Source organism: Poeciliopsis prolifica, unplaced genomic scaffold (assembly GCF_027474105.1).
Source record: "Poeciliopsis prolifica strain line A6 unplaced genomic scaffold, Auburn_PproV2 SCAFFOLD024, whole genome shotgun sequence".
In the NCBI taxonomy this organism is placed as follows: Eukaryota; Metazoa; Chordata; class Actinopteri; order Cyprinodontiformes; family Poeciliidae; genus Poeciliopsis; species Poeciliopsis prolifica.
The window spans coordinates 7469829-7486848 of NW_026562399.1; the positions used below are offsets into that span (position 1 = coordinate 7469829).

Consider the following 17020-nt stretch of genomic DNA (forward strand, 5'->3'; position numbering starts at 1 on the left):
CTGGAGACGAGGGGTCTCCTTTTTCATCTGAAGACGCGTCACAAGCAGAGGCACAGGAGACGCCACCTCGCTGTTCTTGTCCAGACAGGAGCGTTCTCACATAATTAGCAGGTGTTTTTTTTTTTTTTGTTTTGTTTTTTTTGCTGCTTTGCATCCAGCTGTGCGCCGCGCCGGCCCATACGCTCACTGACGCTCCTGCCTGCTCGACATGAACCTGCTCTGCGTGACTCTCCTGACCCTCATGAAGCTCCACCGGAGCCCTGCGGGGGCGTCACCCCTCCGCGTCCCCGCCGCTCCTCCACAGCCTCCAGCCGGACCGCCTGAGGCCGACCAGAAGTTTGCGGAGGTGACTGAATGTTTTTATATGCTGCTTGTTCTGCAGGGGTTGCGAGGGGGGTGCCTGTGTGTGTTAAAATCCTCCTTAAAATTATAACTGATCAAATCTGAGCGACTTGCAGAGATGTGATGATGATCCATGCAATATTCTTGAAGTTGCTTTAATTTTTTTATTGATTTTTTTTTTTAAGATAAAGCTTCTTCTCAAACAAAAATGTAAAAAAAAAAAAAAGTGGTCTTTAGTCTTTAATTTCTTTCTTCAATAATGAAAAGTGATTATATTTGGTTACATTTCACCTGCTGACATCTCAAATGTTCTCCTTTTGAGTTTTGTTATTGTAAAACAAGACCCACATCATGCCTCGGAATGACAATCACAGAACTAATTTATCTCGGCTGAATCTCTTTGTGAAGCTTCGCCTGAGGCGCAATGTGGTCCTGCGATATTGGCAGGCGGGATTCTTCCTGTTCCTGGCTGCCAATTCCCCAATCTGCCTTCGATCTCGTCTGCAGGAGGCAACAGCGGCACGTCTTCACAGTCGCCATTATCTTGTGGTGACGGCAGACAAAATATGTAGACAGCCACACACCGAGTTGCTTCAGAAAAACAAAGTAGCATTCAGAGATGCGGAGATCCACTTTTATTTTGTTTTCCTTCCTTTTGTTTCCAATACCGATACAGATATCAGACATTCGGTATCTTCCCGATATCGATCCGATACGGAACAACAGAGCTGAATTGACTTGAAACGTTTGGTTTTGTAAACAGTGACATAAATGTGCCGAATGACGGATTTATTTCAGAATGCTGCGCCACTGTAAAACGCGTGAAGACAACACGACTTTCATCTGTTCAGTTCTGACTCTTTCAAAAAGCTCAGCCCCTCAGCGTTGAAGTAGTGCAACATTTTTCTTGTCGTCGCTGATGCTTACATTTGTTCTGGATTGTTCTTACAACAAATTCAACCCGTTAGACTTCGTGTCACAAGTCGCCATGTTTCGGGACACTAAGGAGCTACCGTATAATTTCGCGTTATTTTTGTATTTCTGCACGTTTTTAGGTTCTGGGGTTCAGACTATCTTGTCGTTGTGTTTGCTGACTCCAACACTTTCCTTGCACATTTCCTGTGACAGCTATTTTTTCGCCCGTGGCTCCAGACAGAACATGGCAGAGCTCAGGAAAAATGACCACCTTCTGCTAATTGAAACTCACATCCTCCTTGCTCCACCAATCAGAGCTCCTCTGCGCTTAAAACATCCCGGCTTTCATTTCTTGTGTCGATTTTGTTTTGTTTTGTGTATTCTGCTTCACGTTTGACCCAAAAATCCGCTAAAGACAAATGAACTTTTTTTCTTTTTTAGTTGAGTGGAAGAACAAACATTTGTGCACTCGACAATTCGTAAGCAACAGGATGTTGCCATGTTTTTCCAATGCTTTAATCCTGATCAATCTACCTGTCAGTGTTTTGGATACCGGTCAGGGTGATGTCATCTGACTCATTTTCACCCTCCATGGTAAAAAGGACACTGCACAACGTTCACAGTCTCCTTGACAGAGTTTGAAAAATGTCCCGTTTGCTGATTGGACAACTGGGGATCAAATGCTTTACCACTGGATTTGCTGACGGATCCCGTTCCAAATGTGACCCATCAACTGTACTTGGACATTTTCAACCAACTGCAATGAAATGAGCGTCAAACCCTGACAGGAACCCGTACAAACAGAGCAGCGGAGATTGAAGATACTGCCACAACTTAGCTGATAATATTTTCCTCCATCAACAGAGGAAAGATGTGAAAGTTGAAAGTTTTTCAAGCGAGTGTGATTTACCTGGGGCTGTTTGTGGCGAGAGGTTGCAGCATGTGTTTGAAGTGGTGAGAGTGTTTGTGGGACCTGGAATGACTTCAGTTTAAACACATTATCGTTTCTGCGTTGGCACGGGACAGCATCATGTTTGGACTGGACCGTGGCGATAAACGTCAATGTGCAATGCGTGGCTCTGTGTTACTGTTCAGAAATGTTTTACCTGAGTGCGTCGCCTCTCTTTCTGGCTGTTGGATTGGACTGAGCCCAGATTGAGCACGAGTGTTTGAGAGTCACTCGGATTTGTTTCCCCTCACTCACTGATCTTCACCCTGTCATAAATCACCAGGTTTCGTGGAGACTTTTGGCAGGAAACTGGATGTTTACTCGTCGGCTCAGCTTGTGTTTATGTTTCACTTTAGCGTTAGCAGTGTCTCCACAGCTGAACACAGGCATTAGTTCTTGCACAGAAACTTTCTCAAGTTTCTGAGAGTCATTAAACTTTTACTGAGTCACTAAATTTAAAATGAGTCGACAAAGGCATAAAAAAGCAGGTCATGATTTTAGAAACCAACTACTTACTTTAAGAGTTTAAAATTTAGTCATTTTTCAAGTTTCTTGACCATGAAGTTACTTTGACAAAATACCTGCAGGCTGAAAAAAAAAGCTGTGTGTGTTTACAAATCAGTGGAAACGCTGCAGGTCGGAGGAGGCGGAGCGTGTTTCAAAGCTGACACCTACGATTACATGTTTGCAGCGACGTTTACTGCAACATGCTGTCATTTAATGTACAAAAAAAAAAAAGAAAAGACACGTCTGCAATGTTTACTGTCCACGTGTGTTTGAAATTACACACTGCTGAATCACATAAATGCTGCCTTCAAAACATCGAATTTCCAAGGAAGCGGTTTCATGGTTTTCTCAGATGGACCAGATCGCATCTTTATGAAGACAAAAGTGTTGAAACACATGTTTAGTTCACAGGGTCCCCTGCGATTCTTCCCCACTTTAGAATAACAATACGGTATTTAATCGTAGACATAAATTTTCCTTTTTCACCAAAAACATCCAGGCCTGGCTGAAAATGTCCCAAAATCTTGTGGGAGAATTTGCTTTGGTGTCATGAAACCAAACTGGCCTACAATTCAAAAAAAGAAATGTCAAAGTCTGGAATATTGCGTACCAGCCGGGGTAACCTCTGCACAAAATGGAAGAGTGGTTTGGAGAAACACATTATTGAAAGAAAGTCGATGATCTGATCAGTTAAAAAACACAAAGCAGTTTTTTTTTCCCCTCTCTTTTTTTCAAAGCACTACCTTGTATTGCTTATTCTTCCACTTCACCATCGCAAAAATAAACCCGAGGACAATAAATCAGACCAAAGTGTGCGAAAACATCCACAGGAATATCTGCGGCGCTTCTACGGTGACCAGCCCAGGCCAGACAGACGGAAAAGGGCGGCAGCCTCCAGAGACGCTTCAAATCAGACGGCGGGGCTCTGCGACAAGGTGAAGAAAATGCAGCGTTTCTTTGGGTTGCCTCCGGACGGAGACCTGGGCGAGGAGACGCTGGCCGTGATGAAGAAGCCGCGCTGTGGGCTGTCGGACGTGGAGCGCCACGGGGGAGCCGTGCGCTGGAGAAAACGCACCATCAGCTACAGGTGAGGCAGGAGCTCACAACCCGGCACTTCAAGCCAACATAAGCATGCGGTCATGAAAGGTCAGTCCACCAGTCTGTGGTGGTTGTTGATGCAAAATACAAGGTTTTCCTAATAAAATGTAAAAATGCCCAAACAGTTGTGGACATTTCTTAAAATATTTTTGACACTTCTAATGTAAATGTAAGCAAGACAGCTTTGTACACGGGTCTCACAGAGACCATCATGAGTTCGACATTAAGCGAATCGTCCGCCAAAAGTTTAATCTGAAACTTTTGGCCCAAACAAAGTGGTTTTGTTTCCTGACTGAAATCAGAGCTGGGAGCAAAGCGACAAGGGAAAATGTAACGCTGAACAAACAAGTAAGTCAATGAGTTCACAGGTTATGGCAGCAGGAGACTCAAATCTTTTGTCCAAATTTCCTGGCACAGTTTTAGTCTTGATATTCCTGCTGACAAACTGAAAAACATTTTTAAGTCCGAGGCCAAAGTCAAAATAACCTTCTGGTTAAAGGACGGGGAGGAAAACACATTAAAATAAATCAGACAGGATTGAGCAGAACTCCATATTGTTTTTATTTACTTTTCCAAAGAAAAAAAAAATACATGCACTCCCATTTCTTTAACCACCAACAAGAAAGAAAGAGATCTTGTTTCAGACCACCCAGCTGTTGAAGCATTGCAGGTCGCGAATGAAAGTCGCTTTCCGTATGCACGAACACACACTCGGCTAAATTAAATCCCTTGAAACAAAGACATTTACATATTTACATTCCATTTTAGCAAGTTTAGTTCGCAGCCAAACATCAATCTGAGCCCAAACGCAGATCAGCCCATCAGCCCAGCTCCTGCAGGCATTGTGGTTTTTTTCCCAGTGAGGCTGATTGAACTTGTTGGCTCCCTGTCAGGACGACTCATTGGAGAGACTCCGAGAGCAGCGATGAGCAAAACATCATGAAGTTCAGTTAATGATCTAATCGACCAAGTTTGAATCCTTTCAAGTAGATCTACGCGAGTCAAAATACGCGTTTTGTGCATATAATATTTCACAAACAGCAACTATTAGTGAGGAGGTGAGCTCCTCACAGGAGTAAAGAGGGATTTGAAAAGATTTTTATTTTAGAAAAATAATGTTGCATGTTTTCTGAAGAGTGCATGTTTATTCAAAGATGTGGAATTCACTGCACATTTATCATGAAACATCATGGAAAGACAAGGCAGAGGCTACAGGCCTACAAATGAAGTGTCTCCCTCTGGCATCGGTTTGAAAAGCTTGTCGCGTGTTTAGAAGTGAGATCTCAAACGTATGAAACTGTTGCTGCAAGAGAACGCGCAGGAGAAGCTCACATGTATTCTCGCGAGCTTCGCTTATCAAGCCTGCGATAACTGAGGGATATTTAACTCTTCTTTGCGGCGGTTAAATGTGCCACACGGCTTCATGTGAAGTAAATGAAAATGTGTCCCTGTAGGATCGCTGGTGGAAATCTCCCTTTCCCAGCCAGTAGGACTCACAAAGCCATCAGGAGAGCGCTGCAGCTGTGGTCCAGCGTTTCCCTCATCAGATTCCGCAGGAGGGAGGCGAAGGAGGCCGACGTCAGCATCGCTTTTGTCAGCGGAGGTGAGCTCTGTGACGATCTAAAAACAAAACAGGCGTATCGTCTAAATGGATAACGCAGCGGTGTTTTCAGCAGACCACGGCGATGGATCTCCTTTCTTTGGCAAAGGGGGAAGTCTGGCTCACGCCTTCCTCCCTGGTCTAGGAATAGGAGGGGATGTGCACTTTGACTCTGAGGAGGAATGGACTTTGAATTCTACTGGTACTTTTAAAAGGAGTTCAATCAATGCTGGACTCCTGCTGCTGGTGCCCACTCCTAACATTACTCGGTGAGGTTTTGTACTGGTTCTGAATGTGTGTGACCTGTCACCCCACTTCAGGTATCAGCCTTCCTGTCGTTGCAGCTCATGAATTCGGCCACGCTCTCGGCCTCTCCCACTCGCCCGACCCCGGATCCATTATGTACCCGGCTTACAACTTTGCGCCCAGTTTGGAGCTCTCCTTCGACGACGTGCAGAGCATCCAGCACCTTTACGGTGAGCGTGAGTCCCGAGGCCTGTTGGCGTGTGGGTTGGGAGAAGTCCCTTCTCAGCGAGACAGTCGCATCCTCTGCATATCACGTCTTGCATTCGGCCAAAGAAAATTCTTCAGACTGAAGTTTCTGTTTGTATTTCTTGTCCAGAGCATTCTTCAGGTGATCACACAGATTTTTATTCATATTTGGTTCCTTCTTAAAGGAGGCAGCACTATGTATTTTCCACATACCGTCATCATAATGCACTATATAAAAGAAATCTGACTTCGTAATTTGACGCCTTGAAATCATCTCTGTCTCCACACAAAAAAAAAACAACACCCCTGTTCTTTCTGAAACTCTGCATTCGGGATTTATCAGAACATCGCTCCGTCATCAGCCCTTTAGCAGCGTCTTTAGCAACACTGCACTGAGAAGTAGCTCATGTACCAATGTCAGCAGATCAGTTCCACCAGGCGTTTGCTAATTGCTGCTGGCTAGTCGGGAGGAGCTGAGTGGGGGAGTCGCAGAGGAGGGGGAACGGTTGCCATGGGAAATTAAAGGATTTCTCGCTCAGCCGTTGCTTTTCGACGTAAATTCGGTCAATTCCAATCTGCCATCAGCGCCTCGTCTGGGACTTCTCCCACCGTGTCCGATTCCTCTGGCAGAATTTCAACTGGGCCAGTCGGCGAAAAGAAGGAAGAAGTTGTGAACGACGATGAAACAGTGTGGAAGTAACTCTTCGCACTTTTGAAGAGTCGTTTGCAACCTCTCTGCAAGCTGAAGGGAACGTATGAGCGAAAGCTTTTCAAAGTTTATTCCAAGCTCATCGGATTCTTTTGGTCCGACCTCGACCCGCTGACACCGCTCCTCACCACAGACATGCCCGACCATTAAAATCACGATCCCAAAAGAAATCGATTCACCCTAATTGAAGATCGTCTCAGCTTTTCTTAAGCTTAATTCTTTTTATGATGTTATAATATTATAATTTCCTTATCTTTCGTTGCCTTAGGTGAAAACCCCAACTTCCACCTACAGTCACTGAAAAGCCCTCCTCCCAAAACCCCCAACAAATGCGACCCCGATCTGTCCTTTGATGCCGTGACCGAGTTACAACAAGAGGTGGTGTTTTTCAAAGACAGGTGTGTGTTTCATCAAGGATGTAGCTTTTTCTCTTCCTGTTGAAGATCACTGACTTAACTCCGGAGCTTTTCTGACTTTGCAGATTCATGTGGCGAAAACATCCCAGTTTCGTCGAAACGCGCATCGCCCTCATCAGCAGCCTGTGGTCGGCCTCCGTACCGTCTCACCTGGACGCTGCGTACGAGAACGTGGAGAAAAACGTCATTTTATTTTTCAAAGGTAAGACACGATGGAGCGAGGACAGAAGCTCTACGCGAGTTTTAAAACCCTGAAGTACAAGCGCACACGAGACGTTCATGCGGTGGCTTTGACAAAAAAATAAAAAAGTATGTTTTTTTGCAGGCGATCAGTACTGGAAAGTCCAGCAGTTAGTTCTGCAGGAAGGTTTTCCCAGAAACATCTCAGACCTGGGCTTCCCCTCCAGAATAAAGTCAGTGGATGCTGCTCTGCACTTCAGAAACGACCGCTACACTGTGTTCTTCACCGGCCATGAATGTTGGAGGTCGGTCACATTCTCGCATTTCCCATCTTTTTCTCTAATTTGCCTGTTTGTGTTGTGCTGAGACAAAAAAGGTGAACAAATCTTACATTAAATTTGTAAAATCAACACAGAATCCACATGCATATCTCATCTAAAAGCGACAATTAACTGTAGGAAGGTGATGGACATCTGAAAGTAATCCAGGTTCTAATCTGCTAATCTGTCTGTATTCCAACCCTCACCTATGTTTATAGAGAGCGAGATCCTGGAAATAAGTGTCCAAAAGTCACTTCCACTGGATGGCGACTGGACTTAGTTTAGGAGGGAGTTCACAGCAGCCCTGTTTAGCCTGCTCTATTCAAACTCTAATTAATGTTTTATAGACTGTCTGCTTCATTGGGGGAGGTGGGAACACTTCATCCAACTCTGATGCGGACCAAAAACAGCAAACTCTGGTCCAACTAAAACTAAATACATGTCGCAAAGAAAGCGTTGCCAAATCACCCAGATGTCTGATTATCCATCAGCATTCTGACAAACTCTGTCATTGGGTATATCAGATGTTCTGCTTCCTTTTCAGTTCTGATGAAACAAGAGAACAACATTTTTCCCATGTGAATGCAGAAGAATATTTTGACCCACACGGTGTATCATTTTGTCACTCAGTGAACCCAAGAAGCAAATTACCTCTGTTTACCCAAATATGTGTCACATTTAGGTACAATGAACTGCGGGGCGTGATGGAGGGATCACCAATGCTCATCGAGCAACAGTGGCTGGAAATCCCATTCCCTATCGACGCAGCTGTCTACTACCAGGGTAGCTCAATAGTCTCTCCTGTTTGTTTTTCTTGTGGCTTTAGAGAAACAAAACGGGCAGGAAACGCAGTTTCATTTGTCTTTGAAATCAGCATTTTTTGGGGGGTAAAAGCCGTTGTTATCTTCCGCTGTATTTTAAGGTTGAATTTCGACTTGAAAGTATATTTTTCATTCAGAATCTGTCTTTAAGATACAAACCTACATATTTGTGTTATTGTCTGCCAATAGCTGTGTTTCAAGCCTGTTATAAACCATGAAGAATGTCCAAAAACATCCCTTCAATTAGCTTCAGGTCAATAACATTAAATCTACATTTGTCACAGTCATCATCAATGAGTGCTATTGCATAAAGAGGTTGCGAAAGCATTCATACCCCTTTATTATTTATTACTTATAGTGGATAATGTACCTGGCGAGAATAAAATGGTGCGAGAATTTAAAATAGTTTTACAAATAAAACCTGAAAACTACAGTGAGTCTGGTTTCTACCAGCTTTATGTGAAGGGCTGCAGTTGTGTCGTACCTTTTCAAGTTCAGATGATATTATTTCATAACCAAACTTTTCTTTAGAGCACAGCTTGTAAATACCTTATGAAGCACTCTGTCTGAACCTCGTTATCGACTCTTTGTTTCCTGCAGGATTTGTGAACTTCTTCAAGGGAAACAAGCAATATAAATACGACTTTGGCCAGAACCGCGTTGTCTCCGTCAGCAGCGCTAACGACCTAATGGACTGCGAGCTGGGAAAGAGTAACAAGCACATATTCTGATGACGAAATGGCCCGATGATGACATTGCAGTGTGTGTAGTCACAGGGAACTGGCTCTGTCCGGCAGCAACCACAGTGTTTGTAACAGTGGGATCTAGTAAATACTGTAGGGAAGTGGTTAAAAGTCATACCTCAGTGTGTAATAGTGTTGAAAGAAAGGAAATTTATACAATCCATCAAAGCCATGTACAATTAAAAAAAATGTTTCTTTAATTTGTCTACTTTAAGTGTTTGTTGTTGTTGTTTTAAGATTTGCAACAAATATTGAATGAAATGAATGACGGTTATAAGTATTAGATACGTTTCCTAAACAAAAAGAGATTAAATGTGTATGGGTGCCCTTGAGCAAGTCACTCCACCCACCTTGATGGTGGTGGTCATGATGGCAGCCTCGTTCCGGTCAGTAGCTCGTCATCACCAGTTTGTGAACGTGCCATTTGAGACGTCAATTTGATAAAAGGGCATTGTAAATAAAATCACTTTTTGTTCTTCTTTTTGAAACTGTGACTTTGTCGTCTGTGACCTGGAATATAAAACCTGTCTCTACATATTTTCATGAATAAAACAATAATATATGGTTCCATATTCTAGTAAATGTTTATTATTGACATTTTCTTCGTGAGTATCTGGAATCGCTGTTGACGAACTTTTGGCACACGGCACATTGCTCATCAGACACTGTCGTTCCTCTCACCGGCCCGTGTTGTGCAACTGTCAGCTGAATGCAGCTTCAGATTCACAATGCAGAACATGCAAGACTTATGTTTGCGATGCTGGTCAAGACGCCTCCTTGGTGTAGAACCATCCTGGCGGGAGGAGAGTTTCTGGATTGGGAACTTGAGGGTCTCATCTTTACTTTTTGTGGATGATATTCTGTTGGCATCTTCAGGCCACGGCCCTTCAAGTTGGACTGGAGCAGTTCCCACTTTGAACCAGCTGGGATAAGAGACAGCGCCTCCGAAGTCTTGGTTCTCAACTAGTGAAAGCTTGGCTGCTCCCTGCAGGTTGGAGGTTCAGCCTCTGCTTCAAGCAGAGCAGTCTCAGTGTCTTGGTGTCTGTGAATGACGGTACGACTGCAACGTCTTGCAAATCTTGAGTTTAAAGAAGGTTCATGAAAACAGTGTCATGCATGCACAGCTGCAGACTAATGGGGTTTGTAAACTTCAAGCCCCATTTCCCACTGATACCCTGAGCCTTACAAGTCATGACAGGGTTGTGATATATACTTAATCATTTCCTATCTGATTTAAATAAACCATTTAAGCAGAATCATTGTGTTTTCTTCACCACGCGTTATTATGCATATAAAACAGGTTTGCAGCATTAACACACTGGGAGTACTGCATTTGTCTGATACAGGAAAAGTTTTCCCATGGTGCATGTGGACGCTATTAATGAGTCATAATTACAGTGAAATGCTTTGGGAACTTTCGTGTCAAGTGAATGAAATTCTCCAGAAAAAGCGTAACTTAGTCCAGTATGTAGTTGCTCAACACAGCCTGTCCAGGCCCTTTATAACGGCTCCATCCAGGTGGGAGACACAAGTTGAGTTCAACAAGGAAACATGAAGACGTTCACACTGAGTTTTCTCCTGAGCCTTTCGGCTGCGGTGTTCTGCATGCCGGTGTCGCAGCCTACAAACCAGGACGAGCAGTTTGCAGAGGTAAGTGCATTTGACGTTAATTTAACGTACCGGGCAGTAAGAAACTTACATACTCTTTTAATTCAACAAATGATGTGTTGACTAGCAAATGGAGAGCAGCAGACTGAAGCCTGTCTGTTCTTTCTCTCCACCAGGACTACCTGAAGAGGTTTTTCAACCTGACAGAGGAAAGAGGTCCGTCGTTCAGAGGTGGCATCAGCTCAGTGTCCAAGAAGCTGATGGAGATGCAGAAATTCTTTGGCCTTCAGATAACAGGGAACCTGGATGCTGACACCTTGGCCATGATGAAGAAGCCACGCTGTGGCGTCCCAGACGTTGCGGAGTACTCCACTTTTGGAAACAATGTGAAATGGGACAAGAATGACCTCACATACAGGTGAGAGATCTCAAAAGATCACCTGTTCAGTGATGTATTATCACAGATGTTGCATGTGGTTTAATGTGGAGCATTTCTCTCTTCTTCAGGATAGAGAACTACACACCAGACATGCCTGCAGCAGAGGTAGATGAATCCATTGAGAAAGCTCTTCAGGTCTGGGCCAAAGTTACTCCCTCAGATTCACAAGGATTTACAGCGGCATAGCAGACATCATGATCCTTTGGTAGTGGAGGTGAGTATCAAACGCTTTTTGCAATTACTGCATTAGAAGTTGTAAAAGTCTTTTCTTTGTTTGTTTCAATCAATGAAATAGGTTTTTTCAAACAGCACACGGTGATTTTTACCCCTTTGACGGCCCTGACGGTACTCTTGCCCATGCTTTCGCTCCTGGTCCTGGTATTGGAGGAGACGCCCACTTTGATGAAGATGAGACCTTTACGTTCCGCTCCAACAGAGGTAAGTTTCTTTCTTTACATCATCAGTGACTGTTCTCTCAGAACTATTTTCAACTTGACTGGTCCTACAAAGAGGAGTAACTCATCTTCTGTTCCCCAGGCTACGTCCTCTTCGCGGTTGCAGCCCATGAGTTTGGACACTCTCTGGGTTTGTCCCCTCTAATGATCCTGGTGCTCTCATGGCCCTTTTTACTCGTACCGAAACCCAGACACGTTGTTTTTGCCAAGATGATGTCAGAGGCATCCAGTCGCTTTATGGTTGGTATCATAATATGTCCTTCGTTTTCTTTTTAACAAACTAACAATAGAGTGAAAAATTTTTCTGAACTTGTCCATTATTAAGTACTGGGATTGAATTTTAATACACAGGTAAAAACGAGGATCCAGTTCCTCCTGGACCAACTGCTCCTCCCCTCCTGATGCCTGTGATTCCTCCCTGGTCTTGGATGCTGTTGCCTCACTGCGAGGAGAGATGCTGTTCTTCAAACGGGTAGAGTAGAAACTTAAGTCTCCAATGACGCCAGCTGGAGTCAACTATTTATCTTGCCAGAAAAATGCTCCAAGATGTGTTTTAAGTTTCTCTATATCTTTTTCAGAATCTTTGGCGTATCTACCCCCAGAGTTACACCCCTCAGCAAACTCTCATAGCAAACTTCTGGCCCAGCGCCCTGAGTGTTGATGCTGCTTATGAGAGTCACCTCTTAGACAGAGTCTTTCTCTTCAAAGGTATTTGATTTCTGTCTTTGTTGACTGATAGTATTTTTGCACTACCAAAATAGTTTCACCCAAATAACCACTTCAAAACCTTTGTTTGACAGGTCGTCAAGTTTGGGCGTTCAGTGGCTATGATCTGGTTCAGGATTATCCCAGATCCATTTCCAGCTTTGGTTTGCCCAAGGACATCAAGAAAGTCGATGCGGCCCTCAATGACCCAGAGACTGGCAAGACTCTGTTCTTCGTTGGCAGCAATTATTACAGGTGTGTTCAAGCAAGACCAGAAATCAGTGGTGAAATGTGGAATTTCAATTAGAGTGCAGGAATCTTTTGTTTTTTCTATTCTAGTTTGCATCCAAGCAACATGCCTTTCTGCTTTTCAGTAAGAAATAATAATCATATTTTATCTTGTCCTTTTCAGCTACGATGAGAATACAAAGTCGATGGACTCAGGATTCCCAAAGCGAGTTGATGAAACCTTCTCAGGAATGACCAGGAAGGTGACGGCATCTTTACAGTACAGAGGTGAGTCACTTTTAAACCACATGATCAATGAAATGACTAAACGACTGCATTGATTCTGTCCAATCCAGTTCATTTTTCCTCAGCAACACGTATCGTCTGCTCTGCAGGTTTCACCTACCTCTACAGTGGTCCCTACATGTACGAGTTCAGCTCCAGGACAGGGCGGATGCTGCGTCTGCTGAGAAACAGCTACTTCCTGCCCTGCACCAACTACTAGATCAGCTTTTGACGAAAACCAGTGAAGGTTCAATTAATGCCAAATTTACATCCGTAATGTATAACAGTAAACCTTTTCATGCCATTGTTTTGTGCAATAGTTTTAGGTAAATAATGAACCTTCTTCTATAAAGTCTGTTTTTGTATTTATTTATTTTTTTAATTACACTATCTTTGTGTTTATTTCAGTTTATTTAGATTATTTAGACTGTTCTATTGTTTTACCATTTTCCAATAAATAATTCAAATGTCAGTTTTGCTGAATGAATGTGTATTCCTTTTTGAGTCTGTATGACTAAACCATCTGAAGGGAAGGATATCATCAGAACAAAAACAACTTTTTGTGTATAGTCACATGTCAATGTTATAATTTGAAATTATTTTCTTGAAATAAAAACATCCTGAACGATAAAAGTTGATCCTCTGACTTGTGCCCGCAACTGAGTTTGGTGAATGTTCTGTACTTGCACAGCACTTAAAAAGTCCAGATGATTCACACTTTTCACAAATCGCTCATTCACTCACTCACACTCACTCACTCGCTGATGGAGGCGGTTTATGAATATGGACGGTCGTCTGGGGCAGTCGAATAGCAGTCTGACTGGGGCCAGGCTGCCGTGCACCGGAGCCACTCGGCCCTCTGACAGCCGCAGGCGAGGCGGGTGCAGTGTCTTGCCCAAGGACACAATGACAGATTTCTGCATTATTTGTAACCGCCTGACGGAACTTGCATCACTGCCTGAAGGCTGGAAATATAACAGAGACGAGTTTGGAGGCGCTTGCTTTTACTTGCCATTTTGGGGAAAACAGCTCTAACACTGGCTTCCACTGACAGACCCTGGAGAAGAGGGGACATAGGAGAAACAACGTAACTGCTAATACATATCCTAACAAACACTTGAAGCCTTCAGAGTGCAGCTGAATTCCTACTAAATTACGTGCAGCTGGACTCTGTACACTAATTACTTCACTGCAACTGGTTTGAGCGTAAATTCAGTTCACACAGAATTGCATTCGGGAGAATCAGAAGAAACGTGGCAGAGAAGAGGACAAAAGCATAACACATTGTTTATTAATAAATACAGAGTGTTTATTAAAGAAACAAATGCTTTTTGAAAACCGAGAACGCATCTATTTCCTTCCACCTGACAATTATTCACTAAATTGTACTGCTCTCCTACTTGAAGTCCCAGAAAACTTCCATAAGGTTTGTGGTTGCCACTTGACAAAATGTGGAAGCAGCGACAGGTTGTGTTTTTCTGAAGCGCAGCGACTGAACCTCCTTTTGGATTCTTGATTTTCTGCATCACATGGGACACATACTTGCATCACGTACTCTGATGACGAAATAGTTCAATGATGACATTGCAGAGGGTGTACACTCACAAGGAACTGGATCTTTCCAGCAATAACAATAATGTTAGCAACACTGGGAAACTAATAAATACCGCAAGCGATTGAAAGTAACGCCTCAGTGTCCAATAGTGTCGAAAGAAAGAGAATTTATTCCATCTATTGAAGCTGTTTGCAAATTAAACATGTTTTTTTTTGTTGTTTTGGTTAATTTTTTGTACTTTATGCATTTTACTTTTTAAGATTTGCAACAATTGTTGAATTAAAGGAATGAGAATAATATTTGTATTAAATATGCAACTAAAGAAATTATATCTACCTTTAGATTCTTTCCAAAATGATGATGTGAACAGTGCCTGCAATGTGGAAAATAATAATTATCTTTATGATTAATGCAATAATATGTGCGTTTTTAGTACTGTAAAGCATTTTTGATGTATCTACAATCAGTCCTGTTGAGCAAATTTTTATAGACGGGACATTGCTTGTCGTTCCTCTCAGCGTCCCGTGTTGCACAACTGTTGACAGAACGTAGCTTTCCACTCACAAAGCAGAACATACCGGGCTTAGGTTAATAAAGATCTATGGGAGTGGACAGTAAATCTACATGCTGACTCACAAAACTCTCTAACCTGTCAGAGTTTAGATTTCCTGTGAATCAGCAGATGTCACCTGAGCGTTCTTCCGCAATCAAAGTTGCAGCAGAATTAATCATGTCTGCAGATTTACGATCTGAACATAATAGAATCAACCAAAATATTAATTTGGAAGCCGTAATTAAATGCAATTGTTTGACAAGAAGTAGAACCGAAAGGCACAAAGAGAGATAATGTCGACGGAAAGGGTCAGGTTTCAAAGGTTTCAAGAGTAAAGGCACTACGATGTGTGGGAGACGCACGGGAACCGTCAGCATACGTTGGAGTTGACTGAACTGTGATTCAGGAAAAGGCTTTCAAAGGGCGAACTGTACAGAAAAGGTTTCGAGCGCTCCATAACTGTGTCCCGTTAAATGTATGACAAGTGTCTGGTAGCTCTCCCAGGGGGTAAAGAGAGGTTGGAGGTCTGGTTTATTGTTTGGTCCTTAGGGAAGATGGGGAACCAGAGTCATCAAAGGGTCATTTAACCCTTTCATCCCCGAAGCAAGAGCTACGTCTACAGTCTTGGCATGAAGCTCGTCAGAGTGTGGGTTGGACGCCACTAGGACTGTCCCTCGTCCCGTGTGTGGGGGGTCTTGTGTGTGGTGTTCTTGAGCTTGATCACAGTCATATTTAAGTGTAAAGCATGTGGGTCAGGAACTTCAGGGTCTCATGTTGGCATGTGATTTTCTCCTGGTGTTTTAGGTCACCAAAGTGAGTGTACAGTGTGAAGCAATCGTGGTGAGAGTCAGTACATCAAGTCTGAATAAATGGTTCTCAGTCAGAAAAAGCTGAAAACAAGGGGATCTGTTTTTGCTGCAAGCAGAGGAGTTCAAGTACATTGGTGTCTTCTTCGCAAGCTGGACCATGCAAAGGTCTGAGCTTAAAGCAAAGCTAATGCTATTTCTGTCTATTGACGCATTGACACTTACCTTTGGTCAAGTATTATGGGCAGTAAATTAAATGCTGAGATGCCACACAAGCAGCTGAAATGGCTGGCTCAGTGAAAGGGTGGGGAGCGCAATTATTTGGAAGTGGAGCTGCTTTCTACAAAGAAAAGCTATGAGTTATGAAGTTCATTTCACCATCTGATCAAGGAGCTTCCGGAACTCCTCCTTGTAGGGAATGTCCCTTTTAGGAGACCGCAGGTTAGACCCAGAACACAGTGGAGAAACTGGATCCCTCTTCTGATCTGGAAGTATTTTGGTATCCACAGCAAAAAAGTGTTGGTTGAGGAGAGGAATCTGGGTTTGGATGGATAACTTAATAAAATATTAATTTGGCAACTTCTTGACAATGTGTCTCCTGTTTATTTCGGATCGATTTTAAAAAGATATAATGTACAGAAGGCTGTCCCACAAGGATGAGGTTGTGAGCTTTGGTCTTTAATTCAACACTGACACCCACAACCCTCAATCGTGAAGAGGATTTAGTATGAAACATTTATTTGTAATTCTTTTACAATTGAGGTTTTTTTTTTTATTGAAATTAATTAATTCAGAACTTTAAGTTATTAAAATCGGTTAATGAAGACAGGTAATATTAAAAATGTTTGCAATACACATTTTAAGTGTGTGAAATCATATAAATTATTCAATCAAAACAAATATATATTTTTTTGACAATCCCTTAACAAACTGGTAAAATATATTAGCACCACTAAAAGAAACTTTACAGTGCCATAACTTATTTACAATTTTTGTTTCTTTTTATGATATAGGGAAAATCTTCCTATACTACATGTGGCAACAATACAGAGCACGTCATAATTACAGTGGCTTGTTTTGGGGAAATTCTGTGTCGGGTGAACAATCAGCTGTAAACTTCCTCTGCTACCCATAAAAGGAGTCAAGAGTCACTCTCTCAAGTATGTAGTTGCTCAACACAGCCTGTCCAGGCCCTTTATAACGGCTCCCTCCAGGTGGGAGACACAAGTTGAGTTCAACAAGGAAACATGAAGACGTTCACGCTGAGTTTTCCTGAGCCTTTCGGCTGCGGTGT

The 17020-nt window shown here is 42.8% G+C and overlaps 2 protein-coding genes across 3 annotated transcripts; both read left to right on the top strand.

The window, feature by feature from the left end:
* Window positions 1-9639, top strand: LOC129370580 (matrix metalloproteinase-18-like). Of its 2 annotated transcripts, none has more exons than XM_055046656.1 (10): window positions 1-346; window positions 3544-3800; window positions 5266-5414; window positions 5488-5613; window positions 5732-5887; window positions 6881-7010; window positions 7094-7230; window positions 7354-7513; window positions 8211-8311; window positions 8950-9639. In XM_055046656.1, the coding sequence occupies exons 1-10, from the start codon at window positions 209-211 to the stop codon at window positions 9078-9080; spliced, it is 1485 nt and encodes a 494-aa protein (XP_054902631.1). In that variant the 5' UTR covers window positions 1-208; the 3' UTR covers window positions 9081-9639. The 2 variants fall into 2 exon arrangements, with proteins under 2 accessions (XP_054902631.1, XP_054902632.1); XM_055046657.1 differs by having other exon boundaries at window positions 5557-5613.
* A 995-nt stretch (window positions 9640-10634) lies between these two features.
* Window positions 10635-13032, top strand: mmp13a (matrix metallopeptidase 13a). The gene is given in 15 exon segments (XM_055046658.1): window positions 10635-10742; window positions 10877-11118; window positions 11208-11293; window positions 11296-11344; window positions 11435-11577; window positions 11677-11730; window positions 11733-11756; window positions 11759-11801; window positions 11803-11834; window positions 11946-11987; window positions 11990-12066; window positions 12173-12302; window positions 12395-12554; window positions 12712-12815; window positions 12923-13032. Coding segments are annotated over 15 exon segments (1395 nt in total). The 5' UTR covers window positions 10635-10643.
* The last annotated feature ends 3988 nt before the right edge of the window (window positions 13033-17020 follow it).

Bases quoted from the DNA above. Each gene is read 5' to 3' on its own strand.
- LOC129370580 (XM_055046656.1), top strand. From the start codon at position 209: ATGAACCTGCTCTGCGTGACTCTCCTGACCCTCATGAAGCTCCACCGG. The intron at 7,514-8,210 runs GTCGGTCACATT...TGTCACATTTAG, and splicing joins ACCGGCCATGAATGTTGGAG to GTACAATGAACTGCGGGGCG. The intron at 8,312-8,949 runs GTAGCTCAATAG...TGTTTCCTGCAG, and splicing joins CGCAGCTGTCTACTACCAGG to GATTTGTGAACTTCTTCAAG.